This window comes from Pangasianodon hypophthalmus, chromosome 28, assembly GCF_027358585.1.
Source record: "Pangasianodon hypophthalmus isolate fPanHyp1 chromosome 28, fPanHyp1.pri, whole genome shotgun sequence".
Taxonomy (NCBI): Eukaryota; Metazoa; Chordata; class Actinopteri; order Siluriformes; family Pangasiidae; genus Pangasianodon; species Pangasianodon hypophthalmus.
In genome coordinates, this window is record NC_069737.1 from 9,003,524 (window position 1) to 9,026,884 (window position 23,361).

At 38.4% G+C, this 23,361-nt stretch overlaps 1 protein-coding gene across 1 annotated transcript; it reads left to right on the top strand.

Annotated features, from left to right (window-relative positions):
• Nucleotides 1–248: 248 nt before the first annotated feature.
• slc30a6 (solute carrier family 30 member 6) lies at nucleotides 249–22,733 on the top strand. Its single transcript, XM_026943189.3, has 15 exons — nucleotides 249–476; nucleotides 991–1,037; nucleotides 3,373–3,459; nucleotides 5,739–5,823; nucleotides 11,584–11,626; nucleotides 12,485–12,550; nucleotides 12,825–12,905; nucleotides 14,487–14,522; nucleotides 15,040–15,134; nucleotides 17,446–17,494; nucleotides 18,845–18,964; nucleotides 20,252–20,354; nucleotides 20,583–20,630; nucleotides 20,754–20,822; nucleotides 21,729–22,733. Exons 1-15 carry the CDS (start codon nucleotides 293–295, stop codon nucleotides 22,251–22,253), a joined length of 1,638 nt encoding a protein of 545 aa, XP_026798990.3. The 5' UTR covers nucleotides 249–292; the 3' UTR covers nucleotides 22,254–22,733.
• The last annotated feature ends 628 nt before the right edge of the window (nucleotides 22,734–23,361 follow it).

Below are 23,361 nucleotides of genomic sequence, written 5' to 3' on the forward strand. Positions count from 1 at the left end.
CTCTATTACTTCATTACGAGTGTACCGAACCCTAACAGAGAGTCATAAAAGTGATAGTATAGTTATCTTATAATTATATATTACACTGTATATGTATCACTAACACTGCCAAAACAAACAAACAAAAAACAAACAAGTACATACATATACACATACAGAAGCAGAAGGCTCTTTCTGCATATTTGTTCTTGAGTTTGTCCTCCACTAACACTAGGGGGCGCAAATACGCCACAACTTCAGCAGCAAATCACGAGTGTCTCTGAAACCCAGCGAGAAGAAGCAGCGCTCCAAAATGGCGATGGACGGTATGTCCACGTCTGCATCAGGACTACCATACCATCATGTTTCCGACTATTATCCGAGGAAACTCGGTCCGAAGCCGGACGTGGTGCCTTCTGGTGTAACCGAGAGGAAAACCGGACCTGCAGATAAACCTGACATGGTCTCAGTGGACGTTATCAACTTCAAGGACTCGGGTATTGCATTAGAGCGGCTTCTCTTCCCGGCCAGTCTGTCTAAGGCTCAATCCCAAACGGCGGCATAAATCCCTATATAGGTGCACTACACCTAGCGTTTAGACTGATGGCCTTTAGAAGCTTGGTAGTGCACTTGGTGTCCAGTAGGGAGCCATTTGGGATTCGGCCTCAGGTGGATTCCTAATGTTTAGCCAATTTAAACTCTGTACAATAAGCATTATTTTGACAATAACTGTATGAAAGTGGTACACATAATCCTAAAGAACTGAAACATATATGTCATAAAGTGTTACGTATAATAATAATTTATATATAATTTACTTTGTCACTGCATCTGTGTTGTGGTAATCACAGTTAGCTTCTTGCTAGCTCGGTGTCGAGCTGTTATGTTTATAAGCGCAGTAGCTACATACTGAATGAAATAATGGCTTTTACGCTGTAGTTAGTGTAATATGTCTGTATGTGAAGTTTTTTTTTTTTTAGTTAAACCTTTGTTTCCTGTATTTGTTTACAGATACACCAGTACACAGGAAGAAACTAGAAACAGACACATATGTTCTGGTGAGTTCCTTATAGACTGCAGGCTGGAGCTAAGTGGCTCAGAGCAGCTGATGGAGAGCTCTCTTCTCTCCTTCCATGCCAGCTTTTCACTTTATGTCGTTTTAAGTCCAAGTGTTTGTAATATTTGGGGAAGTTCTGCTCACTTTGTGGTAGATTAAAAACAAAACGGGAAGAACAGGTCTCTGTGTAAACTGGAGAAGGTGAACTGATAGTGATGAACTGATAGTGATGATACAGTGTGCTGGCTACCGGAACTACAGGTAGGGGTGCTGACATTTAACATTAAAACAGTTAAAATTAAAATAAAACAACCTTCACACCTCCAGAGTTGGCGGTTCAAATTCCACGTCCGCCCTGCGTGTGTGTGTGTGTGTGGCGTTTGCATGTTCTCCCCGTGCTTCAGGGGTTTCCTCGGGGTACTCCGGTTTCCTCCCCCAGTTCAAAGATATGCATTGTAGGCTGATTGGCATTTCCAAATTGTCCATAGTGTGTGTGTGCGATTGTGCCCTGTGATGGATTGGCACCACGTTGGGATAGGCTGGGATAGGCTCCAGGCTCTCCCGCGACCCTGTGTAGGATAAGCAGTACAGAAAATGGATGGCTGGATGGATGGAGTAAGACATGCTTGTATATGTGACAAACAAAATGACATACAAGCTCAAATGTTCATTCCTATAAAGACATTTTTGAGAATAGTCCCCTCCCCCCTTAAAATCTCTTACATTGTCAGTGTTTATCACATTGGTAGAAGCTTAAAGTTTTGGTGACTGTGAGGAAAATCTAACTAACGTGGCAGTGTGCAGTGCTATTTAACCCAAAATAGATCATTTATCGTTTTACTACTGATCAGCATTGTCTTGTTCTTCTTTGCATTTGATAGCCATTGTATGATAAAATTACAAACATTGGCAGCAGAGGTTGCAAAGAACGTGTTTACACCAGAAGCAGATTACACAGCCGAAGGGTTTGCAGAGCAGGCAAATCCTCTTCACAGAAAAACGGAGGTTGCTGTAGTATGATTTATGGGTTTGCAGCAGACACAAAAGCAATGAGAAGCACTGAACTATGGAAGCTGATTGATATAATGAAGAATGGGTTGACTGTAAGAGACAGAATTGCATTATAATCAGTATTTTGAAAATGTCAGTGTTGAGATAGCCATCCTGTCATACACATAACTAACCGTGACACTGTAATAATTATACTTGCAGGTGAAGCTTTGTATTAAAGTTGAAGTTGTTTTTCTGTGAAGCAGGTTTTGTGAGTACTTTGAGAATGGGTCCGGAGTTAGTGGCTTGGTGGTCGTCTCTCAGATATGCGAAAAATGCCATAAACCTTTATTTGAAATAGTCTTCATCAGGTCTTTGTTTGTTTTTCACATTTCCAGGTCCATATTTTACACACACAGTGTTTTCGGCTGTTTCATGTTGTAAACAGGCCGATTTTATTTATTTATTTATTTATTTATTTTTTGCCTTCTTGAAGCCCCGATTAATGAAAGATTGTTCAATACAGTTGACTGGAAAGCTTCAGTGCTTCATGAAATGTCTTGCCATCACTAATGTGGACTACCAATGTCCAACCAATCAGGTCAAGGAGGTGATAGTACTTGCATGTCAGTTCAATAACTAAATAACTGTATTCCTGTCTTTACTGTCGCTAGTGTAATATCCACACAAACAACAATAAAAAGAAACATACCACAGTCCCTCACTCCTACTGGAAGTCATCAAAACCTATAAGTTAAACTGTCATGTAACTCGCCCCACCCATTTCTGTGCGTACATCACTAACAGACACATTACCTAATTCAGCCAGAAATGGTCTGTTCTTATTGAAAATTAATGGGCTCCAGACACTTCATTTGGCTCCAGCCCCTTCTTCTTCCAGTCACATCACTGCCGATGTGAACGTGGGGATTGTAAATAGATATAATGTTGAGGAAGAAACAGAAAAAGGATTAGAAAACGGTGTGAAAACTCACTCTACTATTGTGGAAGTGATGTGGCTTTCTTAAATCATGTCACACAAAACACTGTCTGTAGAGTTTGCCAGAATGTGGACAGATTCTGTTAAGAGAGTTAAAGGTGTTGAATGATGAATATAAAGCTGAATGTCAAATTTTGTTTATATTTTGTTCAAAGTTCTTATATTTGGTATGAAATAAAAAAAAAAATTGCTATTGAGTATTAGGAAATGCATGTTATTATTATTGATAAATATGAATGTTGAATGATATGTAAAATGTCTATCATGACATAATTTCTGTCCATATCACCCAGCCGTAATTCATAATTCAGAAGTATGTTCACGTTTTGTTTGTTCACTCTTGCAGGGCACCATACACCCCTTCCGCAAGTCACACAAGTCCGTCTTTAGCAAGTTCATCCAGGAGTTCAACTTAGTCACTTCAGATAGACGGGTGAGTTCCGTGGAAATTGTTTGTGTTTTTATTTTGGGTGTATATTTTCATTTTTTTTCTGTCACAGAATAAGATCAAATGCTAATCTATTTCTTTAAATGCAATCTTTGAGCTTCCTTTCAACACCATGTTTTCCTAGAAGTCATCAGTGTACTTGTGTAAAGCGCTATAGCTACTGCGGATGAAGTCATGGGGCGTCAGGGTTGGGTTGTAATCCAGTTTTGGCTGGTATAAGCGTCCTGCTTTACAAACCAAGCAGGATTGGATTACACATTGTACTTTAGCAAGCCACCAGAGATCAATACGAGATCTGAGTTCGCAGGGGTCAAGGTTGGGAAGTTCATTAGTCACATCTTCGGAAAATCACTTGTAAACATAGTTTTTAAGGCTCCATATTTCCACTTTCAATTAAATACATGATCACCTCGTTGCATTGCTACTGTAAACCTAAAGAGTTTATCCCCTCTCTGTTGTAGACTTGAGACGATTGACCAGAGTACTGGGAATTGCCAGTATATTCTATCTAGCATAATGGCAATCAAGTTGGATGATTTAAATGCCTGTCAGAAAACGTAGTGTGTTTTAAGATTAATATCGTGTTGTATCTCGTAATATGAGTCTCCTTTTAGCCTACTTTGTATTCTATGTGAACTTTAATAGCCTGTGTTGTCTGACTTTAGAGCAGGGCAACAAAACATCTTTCTCTGCTTCATCTTAGCTTTCCTTGTCCATGCTTGCCAAACAGATAAAGCTGTGCTAGCCTTTCACGCATGGAATATCTTCACTTGCAAAACATGAATGGGGGTTAAGTTAAGAAAATGAAACATGTTTATCAGGGTTGATTTGCTATACAAGAATTCAGTAAGTATCTCTGCTGCTGTTCAACGTGTAGTTTATGTAATTTTATTTCAGATGTATAATGAGCTTTGTTACAGCTAACAACTTGTTTATTTACAGTCTGAATTTCCAAGCATTCCTGAGCTTGTTAACAGGTAATTAATAAACAGCTGGCTAAAGAGTATTGCTAGCAACTAGCAGCTACAGCTGATGCGGAGTGGCAGCTTGAGGATCATTATGAACACTGTTTAGCGCTGTCCCCGTCAGCAGCGGCAAAACCTGCATGTGTCAGTGGTCGGACTTCCAGATCACCACTAAAGATGCAATAAGGGAATTCTGCACTAGGGTTGATATCAGATATTTGTCATGAACATATCTGCTGATGTGAAGACTTGTGCACACAAACATACACAATGTAGGAATTAGCACTAGAAAAAATGATATTATGGGGCTAACCCGCTGTAACGTGTATGGGTGGGGCTAGCCCGCTGTAACGTGTATGGGTGGGACTAACCCGCTGTAACGTGTATGGGTGGGACTAACCCGCTGTAACGTGTATGGGTGGGACTAACCCGCTGTAACGTGTATGGGTGGGACTAACCCGCTGTAACGTGTATGGGTGGGACTAACCCGCTGTAATGTTAAGGGGTGGGGCCGACCCGCTGTAATGTTAAGGGGTGGGGCCGACCCGCTGTAACGTGTATGGGTGGGGCCAACCCGCTGTAACGTGTATGGGTGGGGCCAACCCGCTGTAACGTGTATGGGTGGGGCCAACCCGCTGTAACGTGTATGGGTGGGGCTAATCCGTTGTAATGTGAATGGACCTTTATTACGCTATATTAAGCACTTTTATTTGATAAATCATAGGAAATTTGGGGTTTCTTTGGTTGTGGCCCTGTAAGAACATCTTGTTTGCTTTATAAACAGTAAACAGCGGTGGCTGCGATTTCAGTTTCAATAACAGCCACATTATTGGCTACTAGGTATGTAACAGTACACTGAGGTGATGGTACTCTTTGTATCTCAGTGCAGGCTTCCGGATATGAGGCTTTGCTTCTTCTGTACACAGAGGTTGAATTAACAGGGATAAATCTGTACAGATTCTACTACATTACATTTAAATTATTATAACAATTCTTCTGATCTTTTACAAGCCCATTCCATTGTTAATTAAGATAGCTTTTCATGAATTTTCAGTAAATACATTTGTATTTATCGCTTGTACTATGAGTGCATATTTGCTGTTTCACTAACAGGATTAATAGCATTTACTATTACTGTTGTAAAGTTCTGTCAGAGTTATGCATGAAGTGGAGATGCAACCTTATAATATTAAGGTCATGAATTGTATCTTTTAGTCATTGACTTTTCTCTCTTACTGCAGAGTCTTCTTGAAAATTTTTAACCTTGTGAAAATGGTGTGTGTTTTAAATGTGTTGCAGTCGTGGAAGATCCTACTATTTGGGGTGCTGAATATAATCTGCACAGCTTCTCTGCTGACGTGGTGCAACTCCACAAACAGTATGGGTAAGTACACAGCTGCTTTTAGAAAATAAACCTCGGAGAAGAGCGCTCCATTAGCTGACTTGGTTATCTAACTGGCAGTTTGGAAGAAAACTTAATAACATAGCTCTTAATTGTGTGTATATATATATATATATATATATATATATATATATATATATATATATATATATATATATATAAAATTATGTATATATGTATGTGTGTGTGTGTGAGTATAGATATACACACACACACACACAAACATATTAAATATCAGCCAACTGTGTGTGTGTAAGGAAAAGTGCAAAAATATAGACAGACGGCAGAAACTGCCACCACTGCGTTGTACACAGGAAATGGATGCCGCTCAAGTATTGAGCAGAGAAGTGAAAGCCGATCTCAACGTCAATACCAAGCACACCGATCCGTACATCTTCCTGCAGACAGAGGACAAAAGATCCAGAGGACAAGAGTGTGTTGGTACACTTCCCATATGGTGTTTATCCACACCGAAATGAAACGCTAATATTTATGGCATTGAGGGGAAGATTTTGTTTCTTACATGCTTGCTCAACTTGTAGCAACAGGGATAGAGACAGAACTTGCTGCACCCTTTTAAAGATATACATACCCTCACTGACAACTCTATTAGGAACACGTGTACAACACGTGTACACCTGCACGTTCATGGAATAACCAATAAGGCTGCAACATGACAAAATGTGAAAAAAAAAAAACGAAGGGATCTGAACACTTTCTGAATGCACCGTGTATAAATACTTTATATATGCTGTAGTTAGAGATAGATAGGCAGATAGATAGGCAGATAGATATAGATATTATTATATTTAGATATAGCACAATCACAGAAGGCCTTCCAGTTCTTGCATTGAAGGTGTCTTGAATGTTCAAAGATAGCTCCAAAAATTAAAAAAAAAAAAAAACAGCTTAACGTCTAATTCTTTCCTATTTTATTCTTTCAGAACTTTTATAAGTCAGTCTTTTTTATGTTTTATGATGGTTTTGGCTATGTGATGCCCCACACGTTTGTCTTTGCATGTTCATCTCCATTTGTTTCTGAGCATGTAAGCAATCTCCACGTCCCACAGAAAACTCTAAAATGTAAAACAGATGAGTCTACAGGACGCCGCTTGCCTCAGTCAGCTCGCCGAGATCAAATTCTGCATCGGAAGACTGTATCGCGTTACTAGCTGTCGAAAATGTACACACTTTAATCCAATACGCACATTCTTCTTTTGTCAACACTTCTTTTAGCTAGATCAATGTGGCACAGTGTCTCAAACTGAAGTGGATATACACTAAGTACTTGAAGAAAAAAAAATGGGAACAGCCTGTCTGTGTTCTTTTTCCGCTTTTAGAAAAGTGATCAGTATTGTAACCTTTACTATGGTTTATTTCAGAACATTACTACGTGCTTTATGCATGTCATTCTGCCATTTACTGCATTGTGGATAGGACAGATTCTCCACTTAGATTGTACTGAACTCTTGTATCAAGAGCAAGTCAAAGTGTTAATTGTGTGCATGTGTGTATGTCTAAATTAGTGGGTCGCCGAAGGTCAAATGTCTGATTTGCAAGTGACCAAACAGCTTCCTGTTTTTAACTTCACTCTTATACATCTTACGTTTTCATTGGCTAATTTTCATTTTTCATTCACCTTTACCAAATCATACAACATAATACAACATACATCCTAATATTTTATTACACAGCGGATATCAAAAGTCCACACACCTCTGTTAAAATGACAGGTTTCTGTGATGTAAAAAAAATGAAATCAAGATAAATCATGTCGGATCTTTTTCCACCTTCAATGTGAAATTACAGTGTATAAAAATTAAGTGAAAAACAATGAGAAACATTTTAGGGAAAAATAGGAAAACTAAAAAACTTACAACAACCTGATTGCATAAGCGTGCACACCATTTTATACTTGGGGATGTGGCTGTGTTCAGAATGAACCAATCACATTCAATCTCATGTTCAAAAGTAATCATCATACAGCTGTCATCAAAGAAATTATTCTGATTAATCCCAAATAAAGACCAGCTGTTTCTGTAGGATCTTCTTCACATCTTCACATCTTTCATCTGACTGCTGAGGACATGGTCTGCAAAGAGCTTACAAAGCCTGTACGGGGTCCCACTGTCAAAAAGGATCGATCAGGAGAGAGGTTCAAACAATTTCCAGAACATTAGATGTACCACGGAACACCATGAATTCCATCATCAACAAGTTTAGAAAATGGAGCACCACAGTGACGTCACCAAAACAGGACGTCCCTCCAAAATTTATAAAAGGCCAAGACAAAAACTTACCAGGGAGACTGCCAAGACACCTACGGCAACATTAAAGGAGCTGCAGGAATATCTGACAAGAACTGATTACTCTCTGCATGTGACAACAATCTCCCATATTCCTCACATGTCTGGGCTGTGGGGTAGAGTGGCTAGACGGAAGCCCTTTCCCACAAAAAACATCCAAGCTCAACTAAAACACCCCAAACCATGTGGCAAGATGTGTTATGGTCTGATGAGAACAATTCTAAAAGGTATAATAATTCCATAATTCCAAAAGGTATGTTTGGTGCAAAAAAAAAAAAAGCACATCAGTGAAAGAACATACCCACGGTGAAGCATGGTGGTGGAAGCATCATACTTTAGGGCAGCTTTTCTTCAGCCAGAACTGGGGCTTTTACTGTTTTAACAAATAGCTACAAATACCAGATGATTTTAGTGCACAACCTTCAGGTGTCTGCTCGTAAGCTGAAGATGAATAGGAATTACACGTTTCAGTACGACAATGACCCAAAGCGTACATCCAAATAAACAAAGGAAAGGCTTATCCAAAAGAAGATCAGTGTTTTAGAATGACCTAGCCAGAGCCCAGACCTGAAATCTGTGGGGTGACCTGAAGTGGGCTGTGCACAGGAGATGCCCTTCCAATTTGATGGATCTAGAATGTTTTTTCAAGAAAGAGTGAGAAAATATTCTCAAGTCAAGACGTGCCATGCTGATAGACTCTTACCCAAAAAGACTGAGTGGCGTAATAAAATCAAAAGGTACTTCAGCAAAGTATTAGTTTAGGGGTGTGCACACTTCTGCAACTAGGTTATTCTAAGTTATTTGTTTTTCTTATGGACTTTTTATATCCACTGTATAATTATTATTAATACCAATTAAGCAGCATCAGTGTTTTTGCAGACATTATCATTCTTTAGTTTGATTTTTTTTTAGACTTATTAATAAGTGTTCTTGTGGAAGCCCTTAAGGCAGTAGGACATCAATAAAAGCTCCTGCAAGCCATGACTGAACTCTTCTATTCATTACTGACAGCCTACTTAACGTCTAGTATTCCCTCCTCCATCTGTGGCCTTGCATTACACAAACCTATTAATTATTGTTTAAAACCAGACTCTCCTACAGTTTCAGAGAAGTCTTCACCATTTATCAAGTGTCAAGTCACTGAACACTATAATGGGCTGCTTTTACAGAGAGCTACTTTCTGCTCTTCTCGTAGGAGAGAATATATACCGGCGTGATTCCTGTGTAAAATATTTGATGGTTCAAGTCAACAAATTAGAATTTTTTTTTGAGGGCCGTCTTTTTTTTCTATATTGACTTGATGTGGTGGTTACAACAGGAAAAAGCCACAGAAGAAATCTCTCAAGAAATCCAGATCTTATGAATATACAAATTGGAAATGCCCCAAACACTACAGGATTAACTCTTCCTCTAGTAAACTGGTGTTTGGTGGCCCACGTTTGCATGCCGGACAGTTATATTTTGTAACACTGTTAAATTCTCAAATCTTTTTCTTTTTTCTATAACTGCACTGCTATAATTCAGATTGCAGGTTTATAGTAGTGCACTCCTTATAATACTTTATCATTTCTGTAGTAAAACCCAGTCACAGGGGCTTGGGGGTATGGTGGACGTTCCACATAATCGAAGCCTAATTTTAAAAAAAAAAGTGTAACAAAGAAAAGATGTCCGATTGTGGATATAGTGAAGATTTCTGTGAGGAAACGTTTATTTAACATTTATGGAAGGAGTCTCTGGTGTCAGCGTTTTGTAACAGTAAGTTTTCTGCCAGTAGAGTCTTCAGGACAGATGAGTTTATGATTTGCGCTTCCAATATAACATTAACAAACACTGTGTTTTTTAGTTTTATTAATTCCAGGAGTGGGGAAAAAAGAGATTCTTGTGAAAGAATGACTGTTTAATAGCTGCTATAACGTAAGTGATAAGGGAAACTTGTTTTGTGGACGTTCCAAAACATTCAGTGTAACTGGAAACGGTTACAAGTATAATGTCGTTGTCAACACTTTTAGACATGCTGTTATTAGGTGGTAACAGGCCTCCACTTCGCTTCATGACCAGCCTGGCATTAATTTTTTTTTTTATTTATTTTATTTTATTTATTTATTTTTTTTTAAATAAAAAGATTAGTCTAATATGCTTGACTGAGTGGAGTACTTTTTTAATGTTCTATGATTTCCAGATTTTGATAAGAGTCATATAGGAACCAAATCACTGTTCAAGGCAATTAATATCTTAACTGCTTTATATATGACATTTATATGGTGACAATAAAGAGTTGTAATTAAGGATTTGGTCAACGAAATCCAATTTGCTGGCAATAATATACCCGGTCTCTTGTATCTGTTGTCCACATGGACAGGTTTCGCCTCGACTCTACCAGCAGCAGCATCTCAGTTTACCCCGAAAGAAGCTCATGTCAGCAGGGCTCGTGTCCTTCCACATTCTCCTATTTCCCTCACCAGGTGTTACACTGTAGTCAATCAATAAGGCTTTTGGTTTACATCTGGGCCGATCTATCGTTATTTCAACATGCCGCGTCAACAGACACCCGAGCTCAATGACAGCCGAGCGCTACAGTTTGCAAATTCTCACTCTCTTACTGAAAATAGCAGGTTTCCATGCGGTTCTGAGACCACACAGCAGAAGGCAAACCCGATCATCTTGACTCAGCCTCTTTAACGTTACGCTTCTGTTTTGAATAACCAGGCAACGCTTAATGCTGTTTTAATGCACTTCAGTCCCACAGGGGTAGAAGAGAGAGAGGAAGGAGGGCAGCTAGCAGTGGGCAATTTGACATGTTTTGGCGCTCAGAGCCTGCAGACGCTTATTAAATATTTAACTCCCTGCTCCGGCTTCGTTTTCCACCACTGCTTCTCCTCCTTTCATACGCATTGATCGGGTCTGTAAACATACACAAGTGACCTTAATCTGCACACAATATGCTACAAGGATTTGGTTCCCCTCCACCAGGGATTTGGCTGTCTATCACTATTCAACGTTCCTTGTATTTTTCTTCCTTTGCAGCATTTTGCAGATGTGCATATGAACAACAATTCACAATATTTTGTTTGAAGGTGTTTTTGTGAATCATACAATCCAACAAACAAAGCACTAATGCCAACCAGCCTCACATATAGGTTTCACACTGCGTTTGACATGTAAGGCATATAGCAGTCACTGTATGTGTGTAGACTTTTATGCCTATTGTACATCCTTTCTATGATGTTCACTTTGAATTGAATTGTAAAGAATCTTAAGTTTCCCTTCATGGCCATGATGTGCAAATGTAATTTGCAGAGCTAGCCTTCAGCCTGGCTTTCTCAAGTCTTCTGCAAAGCACTTTTATCAGATACTCACTGCACCACCAAGCAAATCATTTTATAGTTATGTGCAATTTTATGTTTTTTAACTGCAAAGCTCTTGTGTTCTGTTTCAGCCTTAACAGCCTACACATACCTCACCATTTTCGATCTTTTCAGGTAAGTGTCTACAATATTCACGACCTGTTCAAGAGCAACTCCAGTGGCTTTTTCTTCCCTTTTACAAGAAGGTATGGTCATGTCTCGATACGATATATTTTCAAAACAGCAAAAATATGGATTGTCTGAATATGTGCCTTAGGTTTTCATTCTTCAATGATTAAAACGATAACTGAAACTTGTGAAAAACTGAAAGTGTTCACGTGACCTTCAGACTCTTAGCAGCATGGAAAACAAAATAGAAATGTAAAAAAAAAAAAAAAAATTGTACATGACTAAGCTTTCACTGGAGTGTTTTTTTTTTTTTCCACTGGAGTGAAAAAAAAAACACTCCAGTGAAAGCTTAGTCATGTACAATTACAATTAAGTTTCAGTTATTGTTTTAATCATTTAAGAATGAAAACCTAAGGCACATATTCGGACAATCCATATTTTTGCTGTTTCGAAAATATATCGTATCGAGACATGACCATACCTTCTTGTATTGTACACCCCTAATAATTGGACCTTTAGGACCACTCCTACCTCGTAAAGCTTTAAAACTATTTAAAATCTAATTAACGATACACCACATGCATGTTCCTAGGTAAAATATACTTACGAAAGGTAAAAAAGAAGTACCTTGATGGTACCACCCCAGTGACAAGGAAAACACTGTTTGCTACCTTTGTTTCTGAGTGTACAACCCCTACCATGTTTTTGCGATGCGTTTCATGGAACATGTGCTAGAGTTGCTCTTGAAAACTTTTCTTATACAATTTTAATATACATTTTTATGTAATGTAAGGATATAATTATTCAAAAGTTATGTGCTTATAGTGTTTCTCATAGCTTGGATCTCTGATTTGTCCATTGCAGTTTGATTACATGCCTCATAAGCTCCTGGGTGACCATGAAAAAACCAAGTCAGGCCTTTTCATTTGGGTAAGTGCAACTTTCACTGGAGGTTTTGTTCACTGCCAGACATTCCTTATTAGTCTAAGGCCTCCATGTTCCACAAGATCTTTTGTGTGACGCTGACCGAAGGCCGTCATGGCTTGAGGATTGCATAGAAAGCTGCTTTTCCTCCTGCTTGCTATTAATGTTCTCACAGAGCAGCGCAATGTGTCAGCCAAGCCTGCTTCTGTTTTCTCATCCAGAGTGAGCATGAGCAATGTTAAATGTGTGTTTTGTTTTTCTGTGTGTGATGTTTGTTCAGTTTCGAGCGCTTTGAGGTGCTGGCAGTGTTTGCCTCTACAGTGCTGGTTCAGCTGGGAGCTTTGTTCATTCTGAAGGAAAGGTGAGCCATTTCCATCTCTACCCCTCCCTGCTCTAAATGATGTAATTACACTGTCATGTCGTAAATGCCTAAAATCTTTGTCATAGTTCGTTACAATTTACTGTACCTGTTCAGTTCGGCATTAGTCTTAACCGCAGCAGCACCTCATTAAACCTGGTTTATGCTTGTGAGAGCTTTCCCGAAATGAACTTTGATAATTGAATGATAAATGAATGATAATTTTATAAAGAGCTTTCAGTCGTTCAGAAGAGTGCGAAGAGCTTAGCTGTCCATCAAACGAGACAGCAAGGTGAGAAATGTGTCAACACTATTTATTGGAGTCTATTCAAATAAAATGGCTATACTGTGACTGGGACGAGGAGGATGGTAAGCCTCATGTGAGGAATATTATTCGGAATTGCGTGATCTAATGGGAAACATTTATTTGATAGCGTATGATGAATGGATGACTGACTCAAGATTTTTGAACTTTTGTCAGAGCTTTGATTATGAAGTGGAAGTGTTTCCACTTTAATGGGAAATGCAGATAAAGTGATAGTTTCCCTACGACCCACACTGCGTTGTGATAAGCGTGTGATGAGGAGAGGCGGTTAGACAATCAGAGCTCTCACCAGTTTGTACCAAAAATTAATTTACACATCTTTACCAATCAGTAAGAGTCAAAGTGAGCAGGCACTGCAGTTTCCGTAAGGCATTTTCTGCCCTATCCAGAGTGCCTTTTGGATGGAAGTAATCAGGCTTTAGTGAAACCGTTGCAGTGGTTCTGTCTGTGGAGATCCATTTTATTATTTATTTTTACTTTATTTAGTTACTGTGGTGGAAATCACCACCCATAGTTAGAAAAATTAGTTTTACTATTGAGTTTTTATAGTTATTAGCTTATTTCACTGGTCACTTGGATTGAATGGGTTTAAACCAAACCTCGATAACTAAAAAAAACATGTAGACATGAACAGTGTTATCTTGGATCTAATGTGTTCTGTCAGTGGAAAGATCAGGCCCAGTGGCTCCAATAAATAGGGATATTATTATACATTATTTCAGTATGGAGCCTAATATATGAAAAGTTGGATTTTTCTTATGAAATAAATATTTGCTGAGGGAGTCTGGGAAATTTATTTTAGTTAAAGTGGTGCTTGGATGCAAAAAGTTTGAGAGCCCTTGTTTCAGTGTCCTCTAGTACATAGTACATGTGCTTTCTCTTTACACTCAATTGCTTCAGTTATTATTCTGATAATTCTGATATTATATGAAAGTTTATAATATAGGATTAACTCTTGTATTGAATAGCGTGTAGCATTACATTCACTGCCTTTCTGCTCAGGGTATGTTGACTAAAAGTGACCACTTTACAGACATAATTTTGTATGGAACGTGATTCCTTCCATTATAATAACACTGCTATTCTAGGTTTTGAATTATTATTGCTTATAAATGTGCATTCAGGTTGTCTGTTTTGTCATATACGAGAGAACATCGATCTGTCTCCTGATACTCAGAGGTGTAATGGAATTGCCGCGTGCCATTATGTATCGTGACGGTGCTTGTAGAGTGATGTTCAGTGTTGTGTCTTCTTTGCAGCGTGGAACGTTTCATGGAGCAACCGGAGGTGCACACGTAAGCTTCCATTCCTTTTCACTTATGCACATGTATTCTGAATGTGCACACTTACACACTGTCTTGTTCCCAAAAGTGTGTACGTACACACAGCACCTGATCCAACGACAGTGCCAGGAGACATCAACTAACCTCGGTGTTCCAGCTGAGTCCATACTGAGAACGCTAATCCTCTCCACTCACCTAATGGGATTTTCAGCTAGTCATTCCATGTTTCTCTAAACAAAAGATTAATGATTACATCTGTCCTCGCTCCCTTTTATGACATTTCAACTTCTAAACAGTGCATGCTTGTGGTCCAGTGTAAAATTCCTTCTGTGACGCATTTCTATTAAGACTTTCAATAATCTCGTCATGCATTTGGATAATACTGTAATGTTATAGACCACCTGTCATGTCTAATCTGTTAAGCATAATTCCTTCCTGACCTGACCTCACTTGGTTTGTTGGATTTGAAAGAATAAAATGTTTTGATGTTTGACTTATTGTCGATTCGCATTATGCTTTTTCCCTGTAGGGGGCGCCTTTTAGTCGGGACCTTTGTGGCTCTGTTTTTCAACCTGCTGACTCTCCTTTCAATCAAGAACAAGCCTTTTGTCTATGTTTCTGAAGGTAGGCTGAATTCATTGCATTTTTCTTTAAGAATCTTTGCAAGGAACTTAGCTTTGTGCAAAACAAGCTTGTCTCAAGGGTCTCCCATTCTTAAGAGAGCAATCCGAATAATTATAAAATTGTAATAAGACCAAGAGTATATAGATGAAACATGGCTGCTTTTTTCACAGCATCACCAAGCACAATAAGTGAATAAACTGAATTGACTTTCTCCTTGATTCTGTATCAGGATTCTATTTTACTATTTTAAGATGAACTGAACATCTCGGGTAATCCTGTAAAGTTGAAGTAGATACAAAAGAAGAGCAGGACATAGCAAACATGATATATGTGCCATTTAGTCTGTATGTGCAATGTGCAAAAATTGTCCTACCTCAGCTGAATGGGTTGTCTGATAAATTGTCTTAATTGTCTAAGAAAAAAAATCTTGCACAAATTGAGTGAACAGTCTTATCTGAACAGTATTTGACAGGTGGAAAAAAAATCAAATTTGTACTAGCAGATTTTGGAGATTTTTGCTTCTCTTTAACTTTGGCTTTTGGTATGGTTAAAATCTGTACAGCTGCCAACCACTAGAGGGCGTCAGATTTATTTTATTCTTCAACTGCTCCTGTGTTGAGCAAGATTTATAGTCTATGGCTCTAAGATTGGCTTGCTTGGGTCCTGAGTCATATCAGTGAAGAGATGACAGTTTCAGCAGATAATCACAATACTTTAACTTGAAGTAGGTTTAGTATCTAAGCAGTACTAGGCTAACATGAGTGAGCTAAGTAACTATCTGAGTAAACTTTGTAATGCAGTGCAAACATAGTGAATTGGCTTTTAATTCACTCATTATTGCTCAGGCTTACATGTATAAACAGGTTATTAACAGTTTTAGTCTGCAATTTTTTTTTTTATTTTTTTTTTTTTTGCACAACCAGAAATGAAATTCAGTTAGGTCACAATTATTTATGGTTAAGTTCATTGCCCTTAACTACACTAACTGGGTTTCTGCTCTATCCAATGGGTCACGAAACAAACGTTACTTTTTCTTCTTTTTTTCTTTTTTTGACTAATGGGGGGCAGAGTTTACATGTACACAGGGGTTAGAAAAAAAGAAAAAGATAGGAGACAGTATCAAAATAGGACACAATTTCCCCAAGGGTTGCACATTCATCACTAAATTAACAAGGGGATAAAATAGTGTTAGTTCTGTCTTTCCAGTTGAGTAATATGACCTTATTGGCAGTTGTTAATGATGTTAGTATAAATGTTGGGCTATTTGAAGTGATGGTAGATCATCCAGTATTGTGATGGAGGAGCAGTGTGGGATGTTGAGGATCTCAGATCTAATAGAGTAATGGAAAGCCCCTTTCCCTTAAGGGGTAATAGTGAGAGCAGGTCAACAAGAGCTTGTTAAAAGGAGTACTGAAGTGGAGCCTTGGGCTGGTGTGACGCAGATTTTCGCAGAGTTTCTAAAGATGGTAGTATGGTAAATACCTTTCAGTACAGAATTTGGCAATGAGGTGGTAAGAATGGCACAGTTTACTTTATTCTATGAAAATGATCATGATAATATAGCTATAGCATCAACCTTAGCACATTCTTTTTTTTTTTTTCTTTCCCCATTTTAGTATAAAGTAATGTTCAAAGCCATATGCACCAATTTAGGCACATGAATGTGTGTTCATATAACAATCCTGGATATTAATACTTCCTGGACTGTGAATGTCTGTGTGGCATACATAGTGTTCTGCTATAATAAATTCACAAGAAAGTTGAAAAATTGTACTGCCTGTCAAGTGCTTACTCTCTGAGGTGAAGCTGAACATGACCTTTAATACAGCTGTTATGGCCTTAGTATGGCCTTTTTCTTCCTGTTAATGACTTTACCATGGTTAATGCTGGTAGAATTGCTGTTTGCATCTGTGACGTCTTTTGGTCCATATGCTTAATATGTTAAGCACTGAGTATTTGGTTTTGAGTTTCCATGAAGTGATGAGGGATAAATTGAGTGTACTGAAGATTTTTTTTGTACAACATAATGTGGACGCAAAGGAGCTTATAGCAAGGATGTAACCTTTTCATTTTAAGAATGTTTAGGTTACCGAAAAGTGCAATATACATATAATGTTTACTTACTTGGATATTATTATAAGTGTGTGTATGCCTAAGTGAATGAGAATCTCACCCAGGGGGTTTGATGTCTTAGACTCAACCCTGGCCTGATCAAGTGACAAAATGGCTACTGTTACCTCACTTACCCGCAAACACAGATCTGGATCAGGATTTTTCTTTTACATCTTGCTTTCCCTTCTTTTTCCAACAGCTGCCAGCACCAGTTGGCTCCAGGAGCATGTGGCTGATCTGAGTCAAAGGTAAGATCCTTTTTCACCAAGTCATCCATCTGGAATGATCCTTATCTTTCAAAGTCTCAAATGGACCTCTTTGACTTTCGGAAACTAGTTTGTTAGGGATGATATTGATTTTGTTGTTTAGAGATAATTATAGCTGAGATACACCGATATGCATAACCAAAATTGTGAAAAAGCAAGCACTTGCATGGATCTGGTGAGTACAAATGGTCTACAGGTTTTCCCTCTTCAGGTTTCCTAAAATTACCCTTTTGACCTTAAGCGCAGAGCTACAACTGAAGGTCATGCTGGTCGTGGATTTCCATGACTTCACAGCTGCTGTAATTACTGGGGTCACTGGACTCTTTTTGTCCTCTGATCCCCTGTATCAGCCTTTTCCTCTCAGTCTGAGCATTCTCAGTTTTTTTTTTTTTTTGTAGGAAAGAAACAGTTCTGCTGCCCGTCCAAAAGGCTTGGTTGAGTCCAGCCATTGGTTTTTAAATAATGAATGTGGAGGCATTGCGTTTTAGGGTCTTGTCAGCATTTTCAAGTCTGAAGCCACTACCATTTTCCAAAAGTTGGTGTCAGTCCTGTTTCATGCAAACTTATATAAGATTATCCACTAAGAAACGATAAGAACCGGGTGTAAACCATTTTTGGGAAGTACAAGTCTTTAGATTATCCATGTGGGATCGTCTTAGAATAGCAGAAAGCTAAAATGAAATCTCTGAGAAGACGTATGATGTAGTGCACTAATTGTCTCTATAGAAAGTATCTCATTTGGAAAACAAATGTCACCCCTCTTTGTTTAATATAAATGCTAAGCATATTTTTAAAGTGATTATTTTGAGTTTTTACTGGATCATTCGAGGTCTCCATGTGAGTTAGTGAGGCGTTAGCGATGAAAGCTCAGCTTGAGAATGGTCGAGTGATTAAATGGTGATGTGTTTGTTTGGCCATTGCGACAGGCTTGCGTGATTCCAAAGTAAAAACCTGGCATATCTCACCACTGCTCACTAGAGTGGATTTAATGACAGGATTGAGGTTTTAGATAACATAATATCAACTATTTGTTTGCTTTGCCATAATCCCATGTTTTCCGTCACAAAGGAGGTCAGGATTACACAATACAAAGCGAGGCAGGGATTGCCCCTGTGAAGGAATCACAAAGCATGGTTCCCACTAGGATTATACGAGTGCAGCAGTGAGATTATCTGATTATAATAAGAAACATGCCTCATCCCCTTCACTTCCAGAGATGTTTTTTTTTTTTAAATAGTGAAATGAAGCAAGTTGCAGGTTTACAGCATGTTTTGGAATTATTTTAACACTGCAGAGATGTTTGTGGTCATGGCACTGTTTTTGTATTTGCAGTCTATGTGGGATCGTCCCAGCACTGAGCAGCGTTCTTTTGCCACGAATGAATCCCTTCGTCCTTATCAACCTGGCTGGAGCTTTTGCTCTCGGAATCACTTACATGCTCATCGAGATTAAGTAAGAGCATTAAAACGTTTCTTCCACATATCATTTCCCAGATACAGTTGAACTTTTAACATTTTAGCAGACAACATGAACATGAAATGCAGATTATGCCAGGGGACATATGCAGCAAGAAATTCGTACCCATATTTCTGTAGTTTAAGGACTAGGGTTCTCTTTTTATTGTGAAAACCATCTGCTTTTCACAGTCAGTCAACCCATGGCTTTGGTTAAGATTATTCAAACTTATAAGTGCTGTGCAGCGTATTGTAACATTGGCTGTACGAGTTTGTATCCCAGAAGCCTGAGGAGCTCACTGAGTGGGTCTCTCTCTGTCACAGTGTTACTAGCCAGTTGAGCTCATGTATGCAGAAGAGGGTTGATAGCACTTTCCTGCGAGTGTCTTGTGCTGCTCTGTGATGCACGTGTTAGCCTTCACTCTTCCCTGAGGTAGCTGGCTGTTGGGTGGTAATTAGGAGGTGACCAAATTGGGGGAAAAATGGGCAAAAAAAAAAAAAAAAAAAACATAAGGTAAGCAGTGATATTTTAGACAGTTATTTTGACCGATGTTGTTACCAGTGTAAAAATTTGCATAACCTCCATAACCTGCCATGACCTATAGGATGATGTAATATGATGCCTAAAAATCATCAGCACTAGTTCTTGATAATGTTGCCTCTTTATTTGGCTGAAAAGCATGTAATTTTAAACAGAGGTTAATATTATCCAAAATAAAATTAAAATTTTACTTACAGTTACTTATCCTATGCATAGGTAAAGTAATAAAAGCCTGCCAAAAATAGATTAAATTATAAAATCTATTGTTTGGCAAAATTAGCAAAGATTAGGTAAAATAAATTGTTTAAGTAATTACATATAAAAAGAAAAAATATGTAGGCTATATTATGAAAGTATTTGACATTCAGTTATTACGAACTGTAGAACTGAATGGTTGTAAAATCAAAATAAAGAGAAGTCTATGAGCAGTGTTTTATAGTGGCACAGCTTTTGAAACTTGTGGGCGACGAGCATGAGGACGAGGATGAAAGCAGGGTAGAAAACAGAAACCAGCGTGATCAATGAGAACCGGATAACCATGTCCATCCTGCTGTAAACAGACTTCCACATGGGGCAATGTATTTGGTTATACTTTTTACAAAAGGATATTTCTGTAATTATTTTAAATATGCCCCACTCTGATGACCCATGTAACCGTGTACAAACTCGACACAAAAATGTCCTGCTCGATTTCTTTTTAAATATAACGTTCAAGTAATCACACAGGATTTTGTGTTTTTGCAGCAACTATAACGCAGTGGACACTGCTTCTGCCGTAGCGATCGCGCTCATGACCTTCGGCACCATGTATCCCATGAGTGTGTACAGTGGAAAGGTCCTTCTCCAGGTATGATGCTCTGTAATTAATACTAGTAAAATCCATCCATGTATGATAATATACAACATCATTGATCGTCTCAAAGTGTAACAATAAATAATATACTTTTAACACACATCTTTAAAGTTTGGTGCTTTCACAATGTTCTTCTTTACCCAATATGAGTTCATTTAAAGTAGAGTGAACTCAGTGAGAGAAATATTGATTTATTGGTAATGTTTCTCACTTTATGCACAGACTACTCCTTCCCATGTCATTGGACAGCTTGACAAAGTGCTTAGAGAGGTGAGTTTCATAGCTGTTGACAAGATTAAATAAATCTTACTAATTCCAGTCTAAGATTAAGTGCTTATACAAGTATACAACTTTATGTTGATCTTTAACAACAATACACAACTCTTCCTCCAGGTCTCTACACTGGATGGAGTTTTGGAAGTCCGGAATGAACACTTCTGGACAATAGGCTTTGGCTCTCTGGTGGGTTATTGTTTTCTTTATTTTTTATTTATCCCCCTTATGATTCCATATATTCTGATCCCATCCATTTGGTTTGGCAAAAGTTACTTTTCTTTTATTTCTCAGTAAGATAAGTAAGCCGTCATAGGAAACTAATCAATTTATTTATTCAAGTATCATACGTTTTAGTTATTCATACTTACATTTAATTCTTATGGAACATCTGAGAAGCAAGTTCCTGTTGTATTTTATGTTTACAGTGGGCACAGGCTCACCAAAACTAGACAGTTAAAGGTTTTCCAAGACTTCCTGCCAGAGCAAGCTATTTTGGCCAGGCTTCTCTGACCTCCCTAATCAACAAGTCATTTCCAATGGCAGAACTAGCGCTCTCTAGGTGTTATTTGTTTTTCCACACAATTCTTTGTAAACACAAGAGACTGTTGTGTGTGAAAATCCCAGGACAACATCAGTTTGAAATGCTCAAATCAGCACATCTGGCACTAGCAGCCATGCCACAGTCAAAGTCACTGAGATCACATTTTTCTCCATTCTGAAGTTTAGTGTGAACATTAACTGAAGCTCTTGACATGAATCTGCATGATTTTATGCATTCTGCTACTACCACATAATTGACTCATTAGACTAACTTCACGACTGAGCAGGTGTACAGGTTTCCCTATTAAACTAACCAGTGAGTGTATATATAGGAATGAGAAACACTTTGAGATATTAATTTGTCCTAAATTGGAATTCATTGCAATTAATCTTAACATGTTTCAAATACTATTATTTCTTTTAATTTTATTTAAACCTTGAGAAGCCCATGAATGTAGACAGACCTTCACTTTAGTAACTGTTAGGAACTTCTTTAGTTTATTTTAGTAAGCACGTTTGTATCCTTTGTTTTGTTTTTTCTTGCAAATATAGGCCGGCTCCGTCCATGTGCGCATCCGGCGGGACGCCAACGAGCAAATGGTGCTGGCTCATGTGACCAATCGCCTCCACACACTTGTCTCCACACTCACTGTACAGATCTTCAAGGACGATTGGACGCGTCCATCCTTGTCCACTGGCCCTCTCAACCTCTCTGATATCGCAATTTCATCTGGAAAGCAACTTGAAGAACCGGAGCCACTGACTTCCACTCCCTCTAAACTGAGCAGTCCGCCGCCTGAGTTCTCCTTCAACACGCCTGGCAGGAATGTGCGGCCTGTTTTACTCCCAAATTTTCATCAGCAACGACCGTACAACTTGGGCCTTGCATATGGATCTTCTCCGTACAATACGATGCTCAGTCAGGGCTTAACGCAGCCAGGAAGCAGCCTAGGTGTGGGTTTGGGGACAGGACCAAGAATCCCCTCTATTCAGAGCTACAGGACTTCTTTTAGTGCAGCTCCACAGATATACGGAAGCAATCTGCTGCCTTCACAGAGCAGTCAGTATAAACACTGATGCACTGTCCAAGTTGGACTAAAGCATGGACTAAGAGCAGGCTGAGCTGCAGAGGACCATAACTATTATATTTAATTAATAGGACCAACAGTCTTCTCTTTAAAGGGTTTTCTAATTGCATTGTCCTTTTTGTACTGTTAAACAGATCGCAGATGTATTAAAAATATATGTAATATGTTGTTTTACCACTGCTGTTGCTTTAAGAGGGTTGTGTTATAAGAGACCATGATTTATTGTAACTTTTGGACTCCACGGGAAGTGAATCAACTTTTGTGTTAAGAAGACTTGGGTGTTTTATGACTTGATCAGAGGACAGGTAATTGTCTGCCCAGAAATGCTTGAATACAAGCAAATATCTGTATTGCATTTAAAAAATAAGATATTGAATTACTGTTGAAGCATCATACGTTGTAAGAGGATTAAATTTTACCCAGTAACTACAGAAATCAATTACTCGTATCAAGTAAAATAGTAAACTACTTTGATGAGAAGTATGTCAATGACCAAAATGTACCATCTACGTATATTAAATGTTTCTGCTTAAGGGAAATATTTAGATATTGTTGTTATGACTATAACTGAGCTGACGCAGTAGCTGTCTATAAGATCATAGACGAAAATTTCACAGTTTCACTGTATCATCAGCTTTACGTCAAACGGATGATTCCACTTAGGATGTGCAACTTATTTTCAGTTTAAAAATATATAAAATGTGTGGTGGTCTGGGAAAACTTGATGTTGCTATGGCTGAATTCTGGAAAGCTGTCAAAAAAATATGAAAAATCAGGTTTTGGCCAGAATAGCATTTTTCTGCCTATAACATGCTTTGATATCTGGCTGCCACACAAATGCCCTAAATAATATCATCTGGGTCAGTGATTGTAAGTCAGTCAATATGTTACTTTGGGGTTTTTTTTCTGTCTCCCAGACCGAATCTATGCAGATTTTTCATCATGGCACCATCATGGGTAAGTGCTGTACGGAATAATATATTGCCCAGGGACAGCATTAAAAAAATAAAAATGATGATCCTCTGAGCCAGTCACTTCAGAATTAAGGCAAGGACAATTACACGGTTTCTGTTTTAATTCAATGAAGATTCAGCAAT